This window comes from Lethenteron reissneri, chromosome 56 (genome assembly GCF_015708825.2).
Source record: "Lethenteron reissneri isolate LAM-NWPU_2019-01 chromosome 56, ASM1570882v1, whole genome shotgun sequence".
NCBI lineage: Eukaryota > Metazoa > Chordata > Hyperoartia > Petromyzontiformes > Petromyzontidae > Lethenteron > Lethenteron reissneri.
This window is the reverse complement of record NC_083834.1, coordinates 4,299,173-4,318,898: the sequence shown is the minus strand read 5'-3', so window position 1 is coordinate 4,318,898 and position 19,726 is coordinate 4,299,173. Positions and strand designations below refer to the sequence as shown.

The window sequence follows — 19,726 nt, the reverse complement described above, 5'->3', positions numbered from 1 at the left end:
CTGCAGGGATTCATCCTCTTGGTTCTTTCGGTAAAGTCACGTAGAATGGAAATAATAAAAAATAATACAAATAAATGTTTTATTTTTATTATTTTATTATTTCCACTCTACGTGACTTTACCTAAAGAACTATATTTTATTATGTTTTATTTTTATTATTTTATTATTTCCATTATACGTGAGGTGGTCGTTGTTGTTTTTGGCGAGGGTGGTGTTGTGTTAGATCGAGTAAATATATAATCGTGGTCTTTAAATCCGCCACCAACACGAGAAATGTAGTACACGCGCCAATTTTTGTTACTTTAGCCCACCACGTGTACAGCTCGAGTAGCAACCGTGACGCTACTCCCTTAAATAACAACAACCGAACAACCAAACAACCATACCAACAACCAGCTTCGTCAGGCGACAAGCCGATAGTTAACACTTATCAACCATAATACAGATTTTTTTTTGGGGGGATTCGATCGCGTTAAAATATAAATGTGTCGATGAACCCGCCACCACAAGCCAATGAGCTGCCAGATATGGCTGCAAGTTTGGTCGTACATGTTATGTATATAGTTTATTGTTACATTTGAATCAAAGTTCCTACGATTCATTGGCTACCACATTCTGATAAGCTCCCCCCCCCCCCCTCTCCTCCCCCCTTAACTTGTATTTAAGAGGTTCAATCTTAATTTTGGAGCTTTCGTGACTGCAGGAATTATTCTTTGTTTTTTTTCGGTAAAGTCACGTATAACGATAAAAAAATAATAAATTAAATAATAGCATACATTTTATTTAATTTATTATTTTATCTTTATACGTGACTTTACCAAAAAAAACAAAAAATTGTATTTAAGAGCTTGCATCTTGAATCCCTGCCTCACTTGATGCAGCAAATCTGGCTGTGACGGTCCCCCCTGATGACGGAGACTTGTGTTGCCTCCGAAACGTCGTGATTTTTATTTTATTTTTATTAATTTCATTTTTTTACCTACGTGACTTTACCGAAAGAACTAAGAGTATGAATCCTTGCAGTCACGAAAGCTTCACATCTAGAATCCTACGATAACTGTTGTTACATTGTATTTAATAACTTTATTTTGTTGATTTCTAAAACATATGGTTTAAGCCATGTTTCTTGCGGAAACGCGGAGTTGGCCCGATAACTTTAATCTAAATTGTCTCATTGTTGTTATTGTTTGACTTGCATTACACTGGGATTTTCGCACACAGCGTTGTAATACGTTTTTTTTTATTTTCTGGAAGATTTGCTGGTTTATCCAGGATGTTTCTGTTGCGCGTCGTCGCTTTAACATGTTCTGTTCATAGTTTGCTTGTTGCGGTTGCATCAGACTCACCAGGGTTATCTATACCTAATGAATGCAACTTGAAGGTTTGTGTCACGTAGACAGAACGTGATAATTCGTTACGAGTACAGCACCACCGGTCCGAGTTTCGACGTTTCGCTGCCAGGAACCACAACGTGCTTCGTCAGGCGACACAGCCAAGGTGTGCATAGTGCTGCTCCGCGTGTTAGTAACGCCAACTTGTTATACTTGAGAGAGAGACAATGTCAAGGAAGGGCGGTGTGGGACCGTCTTCCTCCTCCACCTCCTCCTTTGACACGCACCTGAGTCACTGACCATGCGCGCGTTGTTGTTGTTGTTCTAAACCCGCGCGCTCACCCTCACCACTCACCACCCACACTCACCACCACTCACCCTCATTCACCCTCATTCACCACCACTCACCCACCCACCTACACACTCACTCACCTACACACACTCACCCACCCACCCACCACTCACCTACACACACTCACCCACACTCACCCACCCACCCACCACTCACCTACACATTCACCCACCCACCACTCACCTACATACACTCACCCACCCACCCACCACTCACCTACACACACTCACTCACACTCACCCACCCACCCACCACTCACCTACACATTCACCCACCCACCACTCACCTACACACACTCACCCACCCACCCACCACTCACCTACACACACTCACTCACACTCACCCACCCACCCACCACTCACCTACATACACTCACCCACCCACCCACCCCTCACCTACACACACTCACTCACCTACACTCACTAAACCACCACTCACCCACCCCTCACCCACTACTCACCACTCACTCCTCACCACTCACCCTCACTCACCCATTCAGTCACCCCTCACCAACCACTCACCCACACTCACTCACCCACACTCGCTAACCCACCACTCACCCACCCCTCACCCACTACTCACTCCTCACCACTCACCCTCACACCCGCGCGCTCACTCACCCACACTCACTCGCCACTCACCCTCACTCACCACTCACCCTCACTCACCACTCACCCTCACTCACCACTCACCCTCACTCACCACTCACCCTCACTCACCACTCACTCTCATTCACCACTCACTCTCACCCCTCACTCACCCATTCACTCACCCATTCACTCACCCCTCACCACTCACCCCTCACCACTCACCCACCACTCACCCTCACCCCTCACTCACCCTCACTCCACTCACCCACCCACACTCGCTCACACCCACACACTCACCCACCCACACTCGCTCACACCTGCAATTCGATCTCCCGATGCCCCGGCGTGAACCCGCCGTTCACCTGCCGACGCCTGCCTTAGCCCGCATCCGCACGTTCATTTGCGTCGCCCGTGCCAGGCTAGGTGCACTCACGACGCCACGCGCGAAAGCGCAAACGCGGCGACGAGGAGGGCGGCGATTTCAAAACTTTTTAAATTATCGCGACCCACGCCGCGGCAGACGACAACAACAACAACCAAACAACAACAACCACCACCACCAGCCTCGTCAGGCGTTCTCGCTTAGCACGGCACGGCACGGGTGACGGCGGTGGAAAATCACCTGAGGCTGTCAGAACGACGGCGAGCAGAGCCCAGGCGATGACGCTGGAAACCCGGGTCCGCATGTTGGCAACACGCGAGTGAGGGGAGTTGGTGGTGAGGTTTGGGTAGATGAGGAAACGATAGCCGAGAAAGGGAGAAGATATAACTTGGGAAAAGCACAGGCGGCAACGGCGCACGGTAGCAGTGGAGAGGCGAGTGGGTGTTGGCGGGAAAATCGGAGAGGAGGGGGGTGAGAAGAGGGAGCTCTGAGTGGGGCCGCCGCGGGCGGGAGCTTATATAGGGAGGGGGTGGAGGTCGTGACGTAGAGCTCGAAGCCCCGCCCACAGCGTTGCGTGGGTGGGGCTTCTAGCCTGACGTGGGTGGGTGGATGAGTGGGTGGGTGGGTGGGTGAGTGGGTGGGTGGATGTGTGAGTGGGTGGGTGAGTGAGTGAGTGGGTGAGTGGGTGGGTGGGTGAGTGGGTGGGTGGGTGAGTAAGTGGGTGAGTGGGTGTGTGGGTGGGTGGGTGAGTGAGTGAATGAGTGGGGGAGTAAGTGGGTGAGTGGGTGAGTGAATGAGTGGGTGAGTAAGTGGGTGAGTGAATGAGTAAGTGGGTAAGTGGGTGTGTGGGTGGGTGAGTGAGTGAATGAGTGGGTGAGTAAGTTGGTGAGTGGGTGAGTGAATGAGTGGGTGAGTAAGTGGGTGAGTGAATGAGTAAGTGGGTGAGTGGGTGTGTGGGTGGGTGAGTGAGTGAATGAGTGGGTGAGTAAGTTGGTGAGTGGGTGAGTGAATGAGTAGGTGAGTAAGTGGGTGAGTAAGTGGGTGTGTGGGTGAGTGAGTGAGTGAATGAGTGGGTAAGTGGGTGAGTGAATGAGTGGGTGAGTAAGTGGGTGTGTGGGTGGGTGAGTGGGTGTGTGGGTGGATGGGTGAGTGAATGAGTGGGTGAGTGAATGAGTGTGGGTGAGTGAGTGAATGAGTGGGTGGGTGGGTGAGTGAATGAATGGGTAAGTGAATGAGTGGGCAAATTAATGAGTGGGTGAGTGAATGAGTGGGTTAGTGGGTGTGTGGGTGAGTGAATGAGTGGGTGAGTAAGTGGGTGAGTGGGTGAGTAAGTGGGTGTGTCGGTGGGTGAGTGGGTGTGTGGGTGGATGGGTGAGTGAATGAGTGGGTGAGTGAATGAGTGGGGGTGAGTGAGTGAATGAGTGGTTGGGTGGGTGGGTGGGTGAGTGAATGAATGGGTAAGTGAATGAGTGGGCAAATGAATGAGTGGGTGAGTGAATGAGTGGGTTAGTGGGTGTGTGGGTGAGTGAGTGAATGAGTGGGTGAGTAAGTGGGTGAATGAGTGGGTGGGTAAGTAGGTGTGTGGGTGGGTGAGTGGGTGGATGGGTGAGTGAATGAGTGGGTGAGTGAATTAGTGGGGGTGAGTGAGTGAATGAGTGGGTGGATGGGTGAGTGAATGAGTGGGTAAGTTAATGAGTGGGTAAATTAATGAGTGGGTGAGTGAATGAGTGGGTGAGTGGGTGTGTGGGCGGGTGAGTGAATGAGTGGGTGAGTGAATGAGTGGGTGGGTGAGTGATTGATTGAGTGAGTGAATGGGTGAATGAGTGGGCAAGTGCGTGAGTGAATGAATGTGTGCATGAGCGCGTGGGTGAGATGAGTGAATGAGTGGGTGAGTGAGTGGATGAGTGAGTTAGTGAATAAGTGAGTGGGTTAATTAGTGAGTCAGTGAGTTAGTGTGTGAGTGAATGAGTGAGATAATAAGTGAGTGGGTGAGTAGATGAGTTGTTTAATTGGTGAATAGGTGAGTGTGTGAATGAGTGGGTGGGTGATTGAGTGAATGAATGAATGAGTGCTTGAGTGAATGAGTGAGTTTCAAGTTTATTGCGTTTCACCAGGTGGAAAACTCAAGATAGCAGGTATAGGAGACGTATTTGCAAGAGTGGTCTGGGTTATTGGCTTAAGAACAATAAAGGACACCAATGACAGCGAATAGAAATGGAAGCAAAAACAACAGTTTCACATTAGATTTCGAAACCACTGCACGAAGGTGAATCAATGTTAAATAATAACATTCCATGCAGCGTGAGTCTGCAAAGGGCAATCATGTTTAGATTGATCATTGCTAAAATAACAATGAAGTTACAGAAACATGAAACAGATATAGGGTGCATAATATTCAAATTATAAACCAAAAAGTTAACACAACCCATTTCCAGGTTCCAATTGAAAACGTGTCACGCATTCAGGTTGGAAATCCCCCACGGCCTTGCGTTGGCGGATGGAGGCCTTCATGCAGCTGTGGACTTAGAAACGACTGGAATGAGTGTTATACACTTTAAACACCGCTGCCTCGGTGTAACACGTATAGGCGTTCGCGACCAATATCATCCATAATATGGGTTAGATCGTGTAAAGGTGTCGTTAAACCCGCCACAGCCAATTAGTAAGGTTTGTCACAGAACATGGCAATTCGTTACTAGTGTAGTGACTCACTCAGAGACACTAGGAATAGGAGGCACTCTATTTATTAACAGCCTTCACAAGTTACAAGGGATCACAACAACTCTCAGTCAGGACAGCTGACAGACTGCCTCACTGACGACACCGAGAAGCAGAGATCCCAACCGGGTACCCGATACCCCTGGCTACCTGTACCCGGCCGGGTATGGGTACCCGCTTGCGACCCTGGTGCGGCCGGGTACGGGTACGGGTAGTCCGTGAGTCACTGGTGAGTAACTGTTTGTCACTAAATTCCCAACGTCTTGTCTCTTCTCACAATTCAAGTTCCTAGAAACAACCCACCCGCGCCTGCAACATGGCTTCATCCCAGAGGTCACAATCAGGTACCGGATACCCGTACCCAGCCGGGTACGGGTAGCGTACCCGGCCGGGTAGGGGTAGGGTACGGGTACGGCCGGGTACGGGTACGGGTACCCGTTTGCGACCCTGGTGCGGCCGGGTACGGGTACGGGTAAGGAATCAAAACCCGTTTGCGACCTCTGCCGAGAAGGTGAAGATGGTGACGAAGACTCCAGCAGCACGGCGGGATCCCACTCCAATCAACAGCCCCGAGCCTTCGCTTAGGGTCCCCTTTTATCCTCCTGGCGTGACCTCGCTCCGCACTGGCCAAGCCCCCCTTCCAGAACCTACTAGTGGGTTCCCGGGATCACCTCACATGCCCCCTCTGTCACCTTTCCCCTACATCCCTCTCTCTGCTTATCACGTGACCTGCTGACAGATAGGGCAGCTGCAACTGCAGATTCCCCTTCTCTGCCAGCCACCTGCACTATGCTACGTAGTGACCCATTCAATGTCACTACACTAGTACAGCACACCAGTGTGTTGGAGAGTAAATCCACAACATTTAAAATCTGATTACGAGGTTTCGCCAGTAATTACAATCGGCATCATCAGGTGACGGCCAAAAAAACCAGACGCAATGATGATATTGGTCGTGAAAGATATAGGGTCACTAATATACCCATTACCTCCCGTGGCTACTGGTCCCTTCGAACTCACAACTAATACCCCTGTTATTACCTCCCGTAGCCACCAGTCCCTTCGCACTCACAACTGACTCCCCTGTCATTACCTCCCGTGACCACCAGTCCCTTCACACTCACAACTGACTCCCCTGTCATTACCTCCCGTGGCCACCAGTCCCTTCACACTCACAACTGACTCCCCTGTCATTACCTCCCGTGGTCACCAGTCCCTTCACACTCACAACTGACACCCCTGTCATTACCTCCCGTAGCCACCAGTCCCTTCGCACTCACAACTGATACCCCTGTCATAACCTCCCGTAGCCACCAGTCCCTTCACACTCACAACTGACTCCCCTGTCATTACCTCCCGTGACCACCAGTCCCTTCGCACTCACAACTGATACCCCTGTCATTACCTCCCGTGGCCACTAGTCCCTTCACACTAACAACTGATACCTCTGTCATTATCTCCCGCGACCACCAGTCCCTTCACACTCACAACTGACTCCCCTGTCATTACATCCCGTCGCTACAGTACTAATAATTCGGTGACAAAGGGACGAGACCACAATGCAATAGGGTTACCCACAATAGTGAGGGTGGTCACGTGACGTCACTACCACGCCCACGGCGCGACCTCGCTCTGCCTTCTGCCCTGACTCTTGTCCAATCGGTGTCTCAATCGCGCTCCCCGTCCCTCACTCACGATCCCCTCGTTTGGCTACGCTCACTCAGCATCGCCCCTCCCCCTCCGGAGGTGACAGATGGGCTGTTCTGTGAACTTAATACAGGTTTGAACAATGTTCCACACTGCCCACCAGGGATTTTTTGTCTGTCTATTTGTCTGACTGTCTGTCTGTCTGACTGTCTGTCGTGCATAAATAAATATATAACGTAATCAGCTCTTTGATTGGTGGAGACCTACTGCCGGGTACGGAGAGGGGAGGTGCCTAAGGGAGGAGGGTCAGGGGAGGGGCCTAAGGAAGGGGGGAGTCAGGAGAGGGGCCTGAGGGGGAAGTCAGGGGAGGGGCCTAAGGATATGGGGGGGGGGGGGGTCAGGGGAGGGGCCTAAGTGAGGGGGTAAGGGGAGGGCCTAAGCAAGGGGGAGGGGCCGATAGTTGAGGGGGCTGGCTACCTGACTGGCTGCCTGGCTACCTAAAGTCAAGTTATCTTTTATACATACTCTTAGGTTTTTCGGTAAAGTCACGTAGGTAAAAAATAAATAATCTTTTATACAGGTAGGAACAACAGGTTCCACACTGCCCACCAGGGATTATTTGTCTGTCGTGCATATTTGTCTGTTGTGTACGAATGCGCTGTCCAACCAAGTTCCTACCTGCCCACTCCGAAGGAACGTGTTCACTGATAAAATTTGATCTTTTTGTGCCAGTATCGCGAAAACCCACGTGTAAAATTTACAACCTGAGTTCGACGTTTCGCCAGTAATTACAACCGGCATCACCAGGGGGGCAGTCAGCTTTGTTCCTTAAACAGAGGGGGATAGATGTGATGACATCACTTGTGAACCCGTAATTATGAATGCATATAAATTACAATGGGTATCCATTGCACGGTTGGGTTATTCTATATTCTCATTTTTTTCACACAATCACTGCCACCTGCTGGTCACGCTGGCTCAAGATCACGCTGGCGCGACTCGTCAGGGACCAATTCTAAGCAGAGGTCGCAACCGGGGACCCGATACCCGCACCCTACCCGATACCCGGCTACCCGGGTACGGGTACCCGTTTGCGACCCTGGTGCAGCCGGGTACGGGTACGGGTAGGCCGTGAGTCACTGGTGAGTCACCGTTTGTCACTCAATTCCCAACGTCTTGTCTCTTCTCACAATTCAAGTTCCTAGAATCAACCCACACGCGCCTGCAACGTGGCTTCATCCCAGAGGTCGCAATCGGGTACCCGTACCTGTACCCCAGCCCGATACCCGGTCGGGTACGGGTAGCCGGGTATCGGGTAGGGTACGGGTACCCGTTTTCGACCCTGGTGCGGCCGGGTACGGGTAAGGAATCAAAACCCGTTTGCGACCTCTAATTCTAAGGCGCTGGGGGCTCATTGTGCAGATAGATCCCAAGACAGGGGGTAGGGGCAGTGCCGGACGAAGCGAGTTTGGGGCCTGTAGCACATATTATAAAGGGGCCCTAAATAAAATAAAATAAAAACACGTAAATTTTAAAACATCAATTTTTTACTTGCATAGCTAAGTAATTGTATTTTTTCAGTTGCTATACAGCCGGATAATAGAAAAATCGCTCATCTTAAACACCCAGTCGTTCGTAAAAGTTGAAGGCGGCATAGTACTATAGTAATAGAGCAAGTGCAGAATCACTACATATGTAGTAGTAGTAGCTACTACATATGTAGTAGTAGTAGCTACATGTGTAGTAGCTACAGATGTAGTATCTGCATATGTAGTACATCTGTAGCTACTACAGCTACAGATGTAGTAGCAGCTACACATGTAGTAGCTACTACTACACACATGTAGTAGCTACTACACGTGTAGTAGCTACTACACGCCTGGTATGCAAGAGGTCGTGGGTTCAATCCCGACCCTGACGCCTGCTGCTGTATATTTGGAGTTTGCGTGTCTCTCTCTCATCATCATCACGGTGGCTAGGATATGTTAACTACCTCGCCTGGTATATAGGAGGTCGTGGGTTCAATTCCGACCCTGACGCCTGCTGTATAGTTGAAGTGCGCATGTTCTCCCCGTGGTCGCGTGGGTTTTCTCCAGGTCCTCCGGTTTTCCCCTCCACATTTAGAAACGCGCGTTTAGAGTGTTTGGCTGCTCTACATTTCCACGTGATGAGCCTCTTCGTTGAGCTTTCATTTGTGGCCAGGTCGCTTCTGAAACAGAGCTTTGTATAGCTCAGTGGGCTTTACCTGTGTAGAGGAGTAAAATGGGGACGTGACGTCAGGTGTGCCGTTCAGTGCGATGACGTCACGTCTCCTGGGGTACTTAAGGGAGACCCCGTGACGTAAGCGGGGTCACTGCGGGAACGGGTAGAGTAAGAAGGGTGAAGAGGGAACCAGTGGGTAGAGAGAGGGATCGAGTGGTGAGTCTGGGGAGAAGCCGGTGGTAGCCGTAGAGGTGCGTGTCTGTGTGTGTGTGTGTCTGTGTGTGTGTCTGTGTGTGTCTCACGGCTAACACCAATGACGATTATCTGAACCGGTCCTGGGCCTCCCCTAGGTCGACTCAGCCTTAAATGAGTACCTGGTGTGGTGTGTAAACATCGCCACTGGGGAGACAAAGGCGGTCGGGCGTGGTGCTGGCCACCCACCCCCTCGTGTACCGTTCCGGCCTTCATAGGTGCTCGCTAACAGCACTTGCCCCTACAGTCTGTTCAGGCTATACCGGGGATCTTTGTCTTTGTCTGTGTGTGTGTGTCTTTGTCTGTGTGTGTGTGTCTGTGTGTGTGTGTCTGTGTGTGTGTGTCTTTGTCTGTGTGTGTGTCGGTGGAGTCGCGAGAAGAGTGAGTCTGGGGAGAAGCCGGTGGTGGTAGCCGTAGAGGTGCTTCTCTCTCCGCTCGGTGGAGTCGGCAGAGTCCCCGGTCCGACACGAGAGAGAGAGAGACCGGAGCTAGCCGGCAGGGACCCGGACTCAGAGTAGGACCCCTAGCCCCTGGGAGTTGTGTACCCTGCTGTGTAATATTGTAACAGCTTTAATAAACCCTGGCGAAAGCCCTTAACTTACCTCCGTCTACGAGTACGTCCGTGGGAGCTTCTCTACACCTCGATTTAAAGCTTTCGTGACTGCAGGGATTCATCTTCTTGGTTTTTTCGGTAAAGTCACGTAGAAGGGAAATAATAAAATAATAAAATAAAACAATCAAATAATTCTCACGACGTTTCGGCCACAACGCAAGCAGCCGTCCTCAGGTGAAGACCAGGTCTGTCGAGGAGTCTGTCGGGGTGACAGCGTCTGAATGTTTTAGACACTATCTCCCCGACAGACCTGGTCTTCACCTGAGGACGGCTGCTTGCGTTGTGGCCGAAACGTCGTGAGAATGATTTTATTGTTTTATTTTATTATTTCCATTCTACGTGACTTTACCGACAGAACCAAGAAGATTCTCTACACCTGTTAAAATAAATAAAAAGTTTAGTTTTTAGTTTTATTATTGGGGTGTGCATGTTCTCTCTCCCCGTGGTTGCGTGGAATTTTTCTCCGGGTCTTCCGGTTTTTCCCTCCACACGTAAAACCAACCAACATGGATTTACATTATATGGCTGCTATAAATGTCCACATGTTCAACCACTTCGTTGAGCTATCATTTGTGGCCAGATCGCTTCTGAAAAAAAGCTAATAGCTCAGTGGCGTTAATTTGGTCAAATAAAAATAAATGTTTAGTTTAAATGAAAAATACAAGAGTGGTGTAATTGTGGCCACGAAATCTACACACACACAGAGAGATACATAGAGACCCATAGAGATACATTCAAGGCAAGCCACAGTGGTGCAGATGTGGCCACGAAGCCCACAGACACACAGAGAGAAACATAGAGACCCACAGAGATGCATTACAGACAAGCAACAGGAGTGTGTTTGTAGCCATGAACCCCAAACTCTTGACCTACAGTAAACCCAGAGACACAAAGAGATACGTAGACACCCATAGAGCTACATTAAATTTGATTTAAAGCTTTCGTGACTGCAGGGATTCATCTTCTTGGTTCTTTCGGTAAAGTCACGTAGAAGGGAAGTAATAAAATAATAAAAATAAAGGCGCCCTTTTCCCCCCTTCCAACTCAGCTTATATATGCTCCAAGCACGTGTGCTGTTTCATTCAGACTGCTGTCGCCTCGACAGACCTGGTTTTCACCCGAGGACGGCTGCTTGCGTTGTGGCCGAAACGTCGTGAGAATTATTTTTTTACGTTTTATTTTTATTATTTTATTACTTCCCTTCTACGTGACTTTACCGAAAGAACCAAGAAGAAGAGCTACATTAGACAAGCCGCACTCGTCGAATTGTGGTTATGGAACTGAAACTATGGATCGTACAGTAAACACACTGCTGTTTTGCACTCTGTCAACAGAGGAAGAGGAACGTGAAAACGACACTCTCTCGCTCTCTCTGCTGAAGCCCTATCGTCGTAGCCAGCGGCAGGAGCAGATCTTGACATTGGCATGTAGCTCCTGAATTTATTGTTGTTGCTGCCAGTGCTGGATTACCCTCGGAGCAAAAGTAGCTACACAAGGGAGCAGACTTCGTGCTGCTCGCAGCAGACATCGCAGATGTCGCGATTTTCACCTAAAGACGGGCGCTTGTGTTGCGTTCGAAACGTTCGTGATTTATTTGATTGTATTTCTACCTACGTGCTTTACCAAAAGAACCAAATAGTATACCTACATATGCTACGGGCCCCGCACTTTCAAGGGCCCCGCGCTAAATGCTTTCAAGCTATCAATTCCGGCGCAGTGATTCTGCACTTGCTCTATTACTATAGTACTATACCGCCTTCAACTTTTACGAACGACTGGGTTCATCTTCTTGGTTTTTTCGGTAAAGTCACGTAGAAAGGAAATAATAAAATAATAAAAATAAAACATAATAAAAAAATGTTTTATTTTCATTATGTAAAAATAAAACATAATAATAAAGTAATGTAAAAATTATTATTTGATTATTTCCCTTCTACGTGACTTTACCGAAAAAACCAAGAAGATGAATCCCTGCAGTCACGAAAGCTTTAAATCGGAACGACTGGGTGTTTGAGGTTAGCGATTTGTCGTAGTATCTGGCTGAATAGCAAATTAAAACACGTTCCTTCGGAGTGGGCAGGTAGGACAGTGCATTCGTGTACGACAGCCATACAACTCATACCTGGTGGGCAGTGTGGAAGCTGTTACTACCTGTATAAGTGTAGTGTATCGTGTCGTGTATAGTGTAGTGTGTAGGTTAAACGTTGAGTTTTATAAGGGCACCACGGGGTGACCCACCCAGCCCCCTCCCCTTGTTTAGGCCCTTCCCATTACCCCCTCCCTTAGGCCCCTCCCCTGACCAACCCCCATATCCTTAGGCCCCTCCTCTGAACCCCCCCCCTCCCCCTCAGGCCCCTTTCATGACTCCCCCCTTCCTTAGGCCCCTCCCCTGATCTTCCTCCCTTAGGCACCTCCCCTCTCCGTACCCGGCAGTAGGTCTCCACCAATCAAAGAGCTGTGTGCATTATATATTTATTTATGCACGACAGACAGTCAGACAGACAGACAATTAATCCCTGGTAGGCAGTGTGGAACATTGTTCCTACCTGTATCATACGATTACTTTACTATGCGAGTAAAAAATGTATGTGTTTTAATATTAACGTGTTTTTTATTTATTTAGGACACTTTTATAACATATGCTACAAGCCCCGCACTCCCTTCATCCGGCACTGGTTGCTGGTAGCTGTTTCCACGAAGAGAATCCCAGAGTATGGGCTCCTCCGGCTTTGGCCGTGGTGGGAGTTCAAGTTGACAAGCATGTCACCACGTAGGGATTCCCCGCCTATCAGTCGGTCCAGCTCGGCCAGGGGTCAGAAACCAAAATAACACAAGATTAAAACGCAGTTTTTTTTCGAATTCGGTAAAAAAGAAAAACCTTCAATATTTCAAGAGCCGCCAATGGTGCATTGTGGTGGAATACGAGACACGGTGGGTGCTTGATAAATAACGTGACGAAACAGCCCTTAAAGTGCCAGGTTGCTGACCCCTGTTCATGGTAAACTGGACTTTCATGGTGAACTGAACTCCCATGATGAACTGAACTCCCATGCTGAACTGGACTTCCATGATAAACTGGACTTCCACGCTAATCTGGACTTCCATGGTAAACTAAACTCACATGGTGAACTGGACTCCCATGGTGAACTGGACTTCCATGGTAAACTGGACTTCCATGGTAAACTAGTCGCCGCCGTGCTGCTCTGTGACTCGCACGCGAAGGGGCACCATTTATTAACGCGCACGCACCCAGGAAAACACACACCACGCAACACCACCACCAATAACAACCACAACTACCACGTCAGTGTTATTATATTAGTTTATGTTTTTCCGATACACGCGACGGCATATTTCAAAAACGATCGTCATCCTCATCATCGCCGTCGTTGTCATCATGGCCGGGTGGCGAATCTGTAAACCAGATGCCGCCCATGGCTCGACTCCATGGCTTTCCCTTCCTCTCTCTCATGAGTGGCGAACGGCGGCTGTTAGCCCTTCTGCTTTGAGCACCGCCCAACCGAGGATTAAAGTCGCGCGACTAATTTCCCCTTTTTCCACTGGCACACCTGAGCCGAGCCAGGGCATCGCCCGCACGGTACGGGAGGGTTTTCCACTGGCACACCTGAGCCGAGCCAGGGCAGCGCCCGGAAGGCACGGGAAGGTTTTCCATTTGGCACACCTGAGCCGAGCTAGAGCAGGGCCCACACGGTACGGGAGGGTTTTCCACTGGCACACCTGAGCCAAGCCAGGGCAGCGCTCGCACGGTACGGGATGGTTTTCCACTGGCACACCTGAGCTGAGCCAGGGCAGGGCCCACACAGTATGGATGGGTTTTCCACTGGCACACCTGAGCCAAGCCAGGGCAGCGCCCGGAAGGCACGGGAAGGTTTTCCATTTGGCACACCTGAGCGAGAACCAGGCCAGCGCCTGCACGGTACAGATTGATTTTCCACCGGCAATTTGTCGAGCCGGAGCCAAAGCCGACACTGTGCTATAGAATCGGAAATTGATTTCCAAGTAAAGCCCATTGAGCATAGAAGCTGCTGGCTTCTCAATAAGACAACATTCAGAATCAACGTCACGCGTTTAGAGCATTTGGCTGCTGCTATAGATTTCCACGCAACGATAAGCCGCTTCTCGTAGGAACTATCATTTGTGAAATGCCAGGTAAAGCGCCTAAAAAAAACAACTACATAACTCGGCGGGTCTTACCTGGTGAAATAAAAATAGTCCGTAGCTTAGTTTACCGTCAAAAGGCATTCGAATCTGGTTCAGGGCCAAGCAGGGCCAGGAACGGACGGGGTTAATCATATTCGTCGCACGGCACGGCACGGCTTCTGCAGTGGGGAAGAAAGACAAAAAAAAAACGCCTCCCCCCCCAACCCCCACCCCCGCCGAGGGAACTCAGAAGTAGTTCTGTGTCGTCCACTTCGGCGAGCCGTTCCCTTAACACTGATATGCATTGCAGGCGTCCGAGGAGCTCGCGACTGGGATATGAACACACGGAACACGCACGAGCGTCGAGAGTCATCAACCGCACGTGCAAGCAGATAAAAAAGACTAGGCCCGGTTATAAAAAAAAAAATTACAATCCCTTGCCTAGGTCTGCATCAAAGGTTCAAAATGCATCTTTGATTTTTTTGTTGCTGCTGTTGTTGTAAGTAAACGACAGCGTTGCCGGCGGTCCAGGCGTATTTAGCACCACGTCAACAATCTAACGTCTACATTCCGCCGCCAAGGGCACGCACACCACGGGTGGGAGGCATTCCTCGCGTTCGCGGGGATGAAGAGCCGCCCGCACGCGCGTACGTACGTAGCCGAACTTCTTTCGCACCGTGATAACGAAGAGGGAGGGGGGGGGGGGAAGCGACGAATCCTCTCCGTAATCCGACGCACTTACATATTTACGCGATGTTGGTCGCGAAAATCCTACCGCGTGTTAAACCGAACACGTTACGAGGTCGCCACTCATTTCACACGCCAAGTGCTCGCCACAGTTGAAACCGCAACGCCACCCCCCCCCCCCCGCAAGCCTCGTCAAGGAGCGCGAGCGAACCCGTCTGCACGCGAGCTCCGGTCGCCGCCCCTCGCAGCAGCAGCGGCGGCTGCTTTCGGCCCTGGCCATCGAATGAAGGCGGCAATCACCGCGCTTTCGGATGCGCCGATTCGGGGGCCGTCTGGAACGCTCCTTCCATGCTGGATATCAGGAAGCTACTGGGAGCTACGGCACTTTTAAAAAATCATCGTCGAGGCTGACAAACTCACTTCTTTAGAGGTGCCTTTTCGCGTTTTAGTTTGAGTTCCGGCCGGCGCTTCCCGATTAGCGGCGGTTGGCTACGTGCGGTGCGAGAGAAGTTCACCGTACACACCGCTGAGAGCGGAGTACAAATGCGTTGCTCTTTAGTTGAATTAGTGCTGTAAGAAAAACAAAACAATTTCACAGTATCTTGATCAACCTACAAATTGCCAACAACTTAGTGCTAAACTTACGATAAAAGACTACTTGGACACACAAACTCCACGACGACAGTTGTCTTGATTAATGCCTGCACAGCCTCCTCACGCGTTCAACAACAAATCACGATCGCGAGCCTGTTTTTAAATCCTTTATACTAAGTTCGCTTGCTTGCTTGCTTGCGTGCTTGCGTGCTTGCTTGCTTGCTTACGACCGTGCAAATATTTCGGTCGTTTTTTAACCCACTTCCCGTGATCCAATCGAGCTGACATTTTCCACACAGACTCGTTGTGCGTGACAAATAATTTTCGTGAAATTTTTTTTCCAAAATTTTACATTGTTTAGGGAAAAAAAAAAAATAATTTAATTACCAATTTCTTAATGCTGGCAGACAATCATCTGACCCATAGGTGACTCTAGCGGTCTAGCCACCACGCATATAAAGGATTTAGAGTGAAAAACTTTGTTTTTACGGGTTAATTTTTAGTTTTTTTGCCGAGGGTCTACGTCAAGCAATCCGCTACGTCGACTCAGCGCGCGGTGCGCAAACCATCATCTTTATCATCGTCATCGTCGCCGTTGTTGTTGTTGTTGTTGTCATCACGCGAGGAGAGACACGGGGTGCACCGCTCAGTCCCCGGCGCGTCGCTACTGGTCGGGGCCGTCGACAGCGCGCATCGGCGTCACCGCCGGCGCCGCCGGGACCACCGGCTGCCCGTCCTTCCGCGCCTCTGCGAGCGCCAGCACGTCCTCCAGCAGGTTCCAGAGGCAGCTGTGCAGCGGGAACTCGTTGTCGACGAGGTTGACGAGGTGGTGGGAGGCGGCGACCCCCGACAGGAAGGCGCGGGAGGGCGACTCGGGCGGGTAGAGCGCGGCCCAGTGGTGGACCCACAGCCCAAACGCCTCGTCCTGAACACGCGCGCACAAGCAAAGACGCAGGTCCCCCGTGTAGTCTCGACGGACTGGTGGGGCAAGTGCTGTTAGCGAGCAAGCAAAGACGCAGGTCCACCGTGTAACCTCGACGGACTGGTGGGGCAAGTGCTGTTAGCGAGCGCAAGCAAAGACGCAGGTCCCCCGTGTAGTCTCTACGGACTGGTGGGGCAAGTGCTGTTAGCGAGCGCACGCAAAGACGCAGGTCCCCCGTGTAGTCTCTACGGACTGGTGGGGCAAGTGCTGTTCGCGAGCGCACGCAAAGACGCAGGTCCCCCGTGTAGTCTCGACGGACTGGTGGGGCAAGTGCTGTTAGCGAGTAAGCAAAGATGCAGGTCCACCGTGTAACCTCGACGGACTGGTGGGGCAAGTGCTGTTAGCGAGTAAGCAAAGATGCAGGTCCCCCGTGTAGCCTCGACGGACTGGTGGGGCAAGTGCTGTTAGCGAGCAAGCAAAGACGCAGGTCCCCCGTGTAGTCTCCACGGACTGGTGGGGCAAGTGCTGTTAGCGTGCAAGCAAAGACGCAGGTCCCCCATGTAGTCTCCACGGACTGGTGGGGCAAGTGCTGTTAGTGAGCGCACGAAAAGACGCAGGTCCCCCGTGTAGCCTCGACAAACTGGTGGGGCAAGTGCTGTTCGCGAGCACACTCAGACGCACACAAACAGGGGGGGGTGAGTACCTTTTGGGTGTAAAACGAATAGATATATTAAATGTTATTCATACCGAGGGATTATTGTTTGTACCCTTTTGCATTTGCACTTGGGCATTTCCTTCACAAAGGCAACAGTTTGCCAAAGTACTGGAAAGCAGATCCGGTTGGCATATGTTCAGTATCATCATGGCCGTGCGTACATGACAAAGACCCCCTGTGTCGCCTCCTAGTGGCGATGCTTACACACCGCCACAGGTAATAATTTGAGGCTGAGTCGACCTAGGGGAGGCCCAGGACCGGTTCAAATAATCGTCACTGGTGTTGGCCGTTAGTGGGAATCGAACTTGGGTCGCCGGGTTCATAGCGCAGCGTAGCGCTAACAGCTACACTACCGCTCCCCCCCCCCATACACACAGACAAAGATCCCCCATATAGCCTTAACAGACTGTAGGGGCAAGTGCTGTTAGCGAGGACCTATGAAGGCCGCAACGGTACACGAGGGGGTGGGTGGCCAGCGCCATGCCCGACCGCCTTGAGGCTGAGTCGACCTAGGGGAGGCCCAGGACCGGTTCAAATAATCGTCACTGGTGTTGGCCGTGAGCGGGAATCGAACTCGGGTCGCCGGGTTCATAGTGCAGCGTAGCGCTAACCGCTACACTACCGCTCCCCCCCATACACACACACGTGCTCACACACACACACGTGCACACACACGTGTGCACACATAGACGTACACACACACGCACACACACGCACGTGTGCACACACACACGCACACACACGCACACACACACGCACACACACACACGCACGCGCGCACACACACACACGTGCGCACACACACACACGCACACACCCACACACGCACACACACACACGCGCACGCACACACACATGCACGTACACACACACGCACGTACACACACACGTACACACACACACACACGCACGCACGTACACACACACACACGCACCTTCCAGTACGTGAAGCTGACGGGGTCGACCACGGTGGGCTGGATGATTTCCCTGCCGGGGAAGATTCCCCAGGTCACCGCGTTCGGCCGGAGATCCGGGGCGTTCGTCATCGCCTCGCCCTGCACACACAGACAAAGACAAAGATCCCCGTGTAGCCTTAACAGACTGTAAGGGCAAGTGCTGTTAGCGAGCACCTATGAAGGCCAGAACGGCACACGAGGGGGCGGGTGGCCAGCACCACGCCCGGCCGCCTTTGTCTCCCCAGTGGTGATGTTTACACACCGCACCAGGTACTCATTTGAGGCCGAGTCGACCTAAGGGAGGCCCAAAACCGGTTCAGATAATCATCACTGGTGTTGGCCGTGAGCGGGAATCGAACCCGGGTGGCTAAGTTCGTAGCGCAGCGCGCTAACCGCTACACTACCGCACACACACAAAAACAAAGATCCCCCGTATAGCTTTAACAGACTGTAGGGGCAAGTGTTGTTAGCGAGGACCTATGAACACACACACACTGACACACACGCATCCGCACACATACAGACACGTGCACACGTACACACACGCGCACACGTACACACACAACAGACACGTACACACACACGCATCCGCACACATACAGACATGCGCACACGTACACACACGCGCACACGCACGCACACACACACAACAGACACGTACACACACGCGCACACGCACACACACACACACAACAGACGTACACACACGCGCACACGCACGCACACACACACAACAGACACGTACACACACGCGCACACGCACGCACACACACACAACAGACACGTACACACACGCGCACACGCACACACACACACACAACAGACACGTACACACACGCGCACACGCACACACACACACACAACAGACACGTACACACACGCGCACACGCACGCACACACACACAACAGACACGTACACACACGCGCACACGCACGCACACACACACAACAGACACGTACACACACGCGCACACGCACACACACACAACAGACAGGTACACGCACGCAGATAGAGGCAAAGGTCCCCCAATAGCCTGAAGAGAACGTTGGGGCAGGTGTGGTTCAGCACGCACCTGTTAAGTCTTTAACGAACGTGCGTTCAGGGTATTTGGCTGCTATGAATGTCCACGTGAGGATGATGAAAGCCACTCAGGTCGCTGCTGTGAAAGAGCTACACAGCTTAGTGCGGCCTTAACCGGTAAAATAAAAAAACTAGTTTTATAGTTTACAAGGCGGAGTTTTAAGGCCGGTATGGCGCACGAGAGGGTGGATGATGATGACGATATAACTGCTGGTTGATGATGACGACGACGACGACGACGATGACGATGACGACGAGGTACCTGCTGGTTGATGATGTGGTAGTTGATGACGATGATGACGACGATGATGACGAGGTACCTGCTGGTTGATGATGTGGTAGTTGATGACGACGATGACGACGACGACGACGATGACGACGATGATGATGACGACGATGACGACGAGGTACCTGCTGGTTGATGATGTGGTAGTTGATGACGATGATGATGACGATGACGACGACGATCATGACGACGACGACGATGATGACGAGGTACCTGCTGGTTGATGATGTGGATTGA

General features: G+C 51.1%; 2 protein-coding genes across 2 annotated transcripts in view; both read right to left on the bottom strand.

Annotated features, from left to right (window-relative positions):
* The window catches only part of LOC133356993 (porimin-like), a 49,334-nt gene extending 46,195 nt beyond the window's left edge, over positions 1–3,139 (bottom strand). The window contains exon 1 of the mRNA XM_061574736.1: positions 2,896–3,139. Coding sequence (XP_061430720.1) covers positions 2,896–2,959 — 64 coding nt within the window. The 5' untranslated portion in view covers positions 2,960–3,139. The remainder of the gene's footprint in view (positions 1–2,895) is intronic.
* A 10,256-nt stretch (positions 3,140–13,395) lies between these two features.
* Positions 13,396–19,510, bottom strand: MTHFR (methylenetetrahydrofolate reductase). Its single transcript, XM_061574743.1, has 3 exons — positions 19,466–19,510; positions 18,102–18,221; positions 13,396–16,454 (listed from the first exon to the last, which is right to left on the bottom strand). Exons 2-3 carry the CDS (start codon positions 18,210–18,212, stop codon positions 16,194–16,196), a joined length of 372 nt encoding a protein of 123 aa, XP_061430727.1. The 5' UTR covers positions 18,213–18,221; positions 19,466–19,510; the 3' UTR covers positions 13,396–16,193.
* Positions 19,511–19,726: the final 216 nt, after the last annotated feature.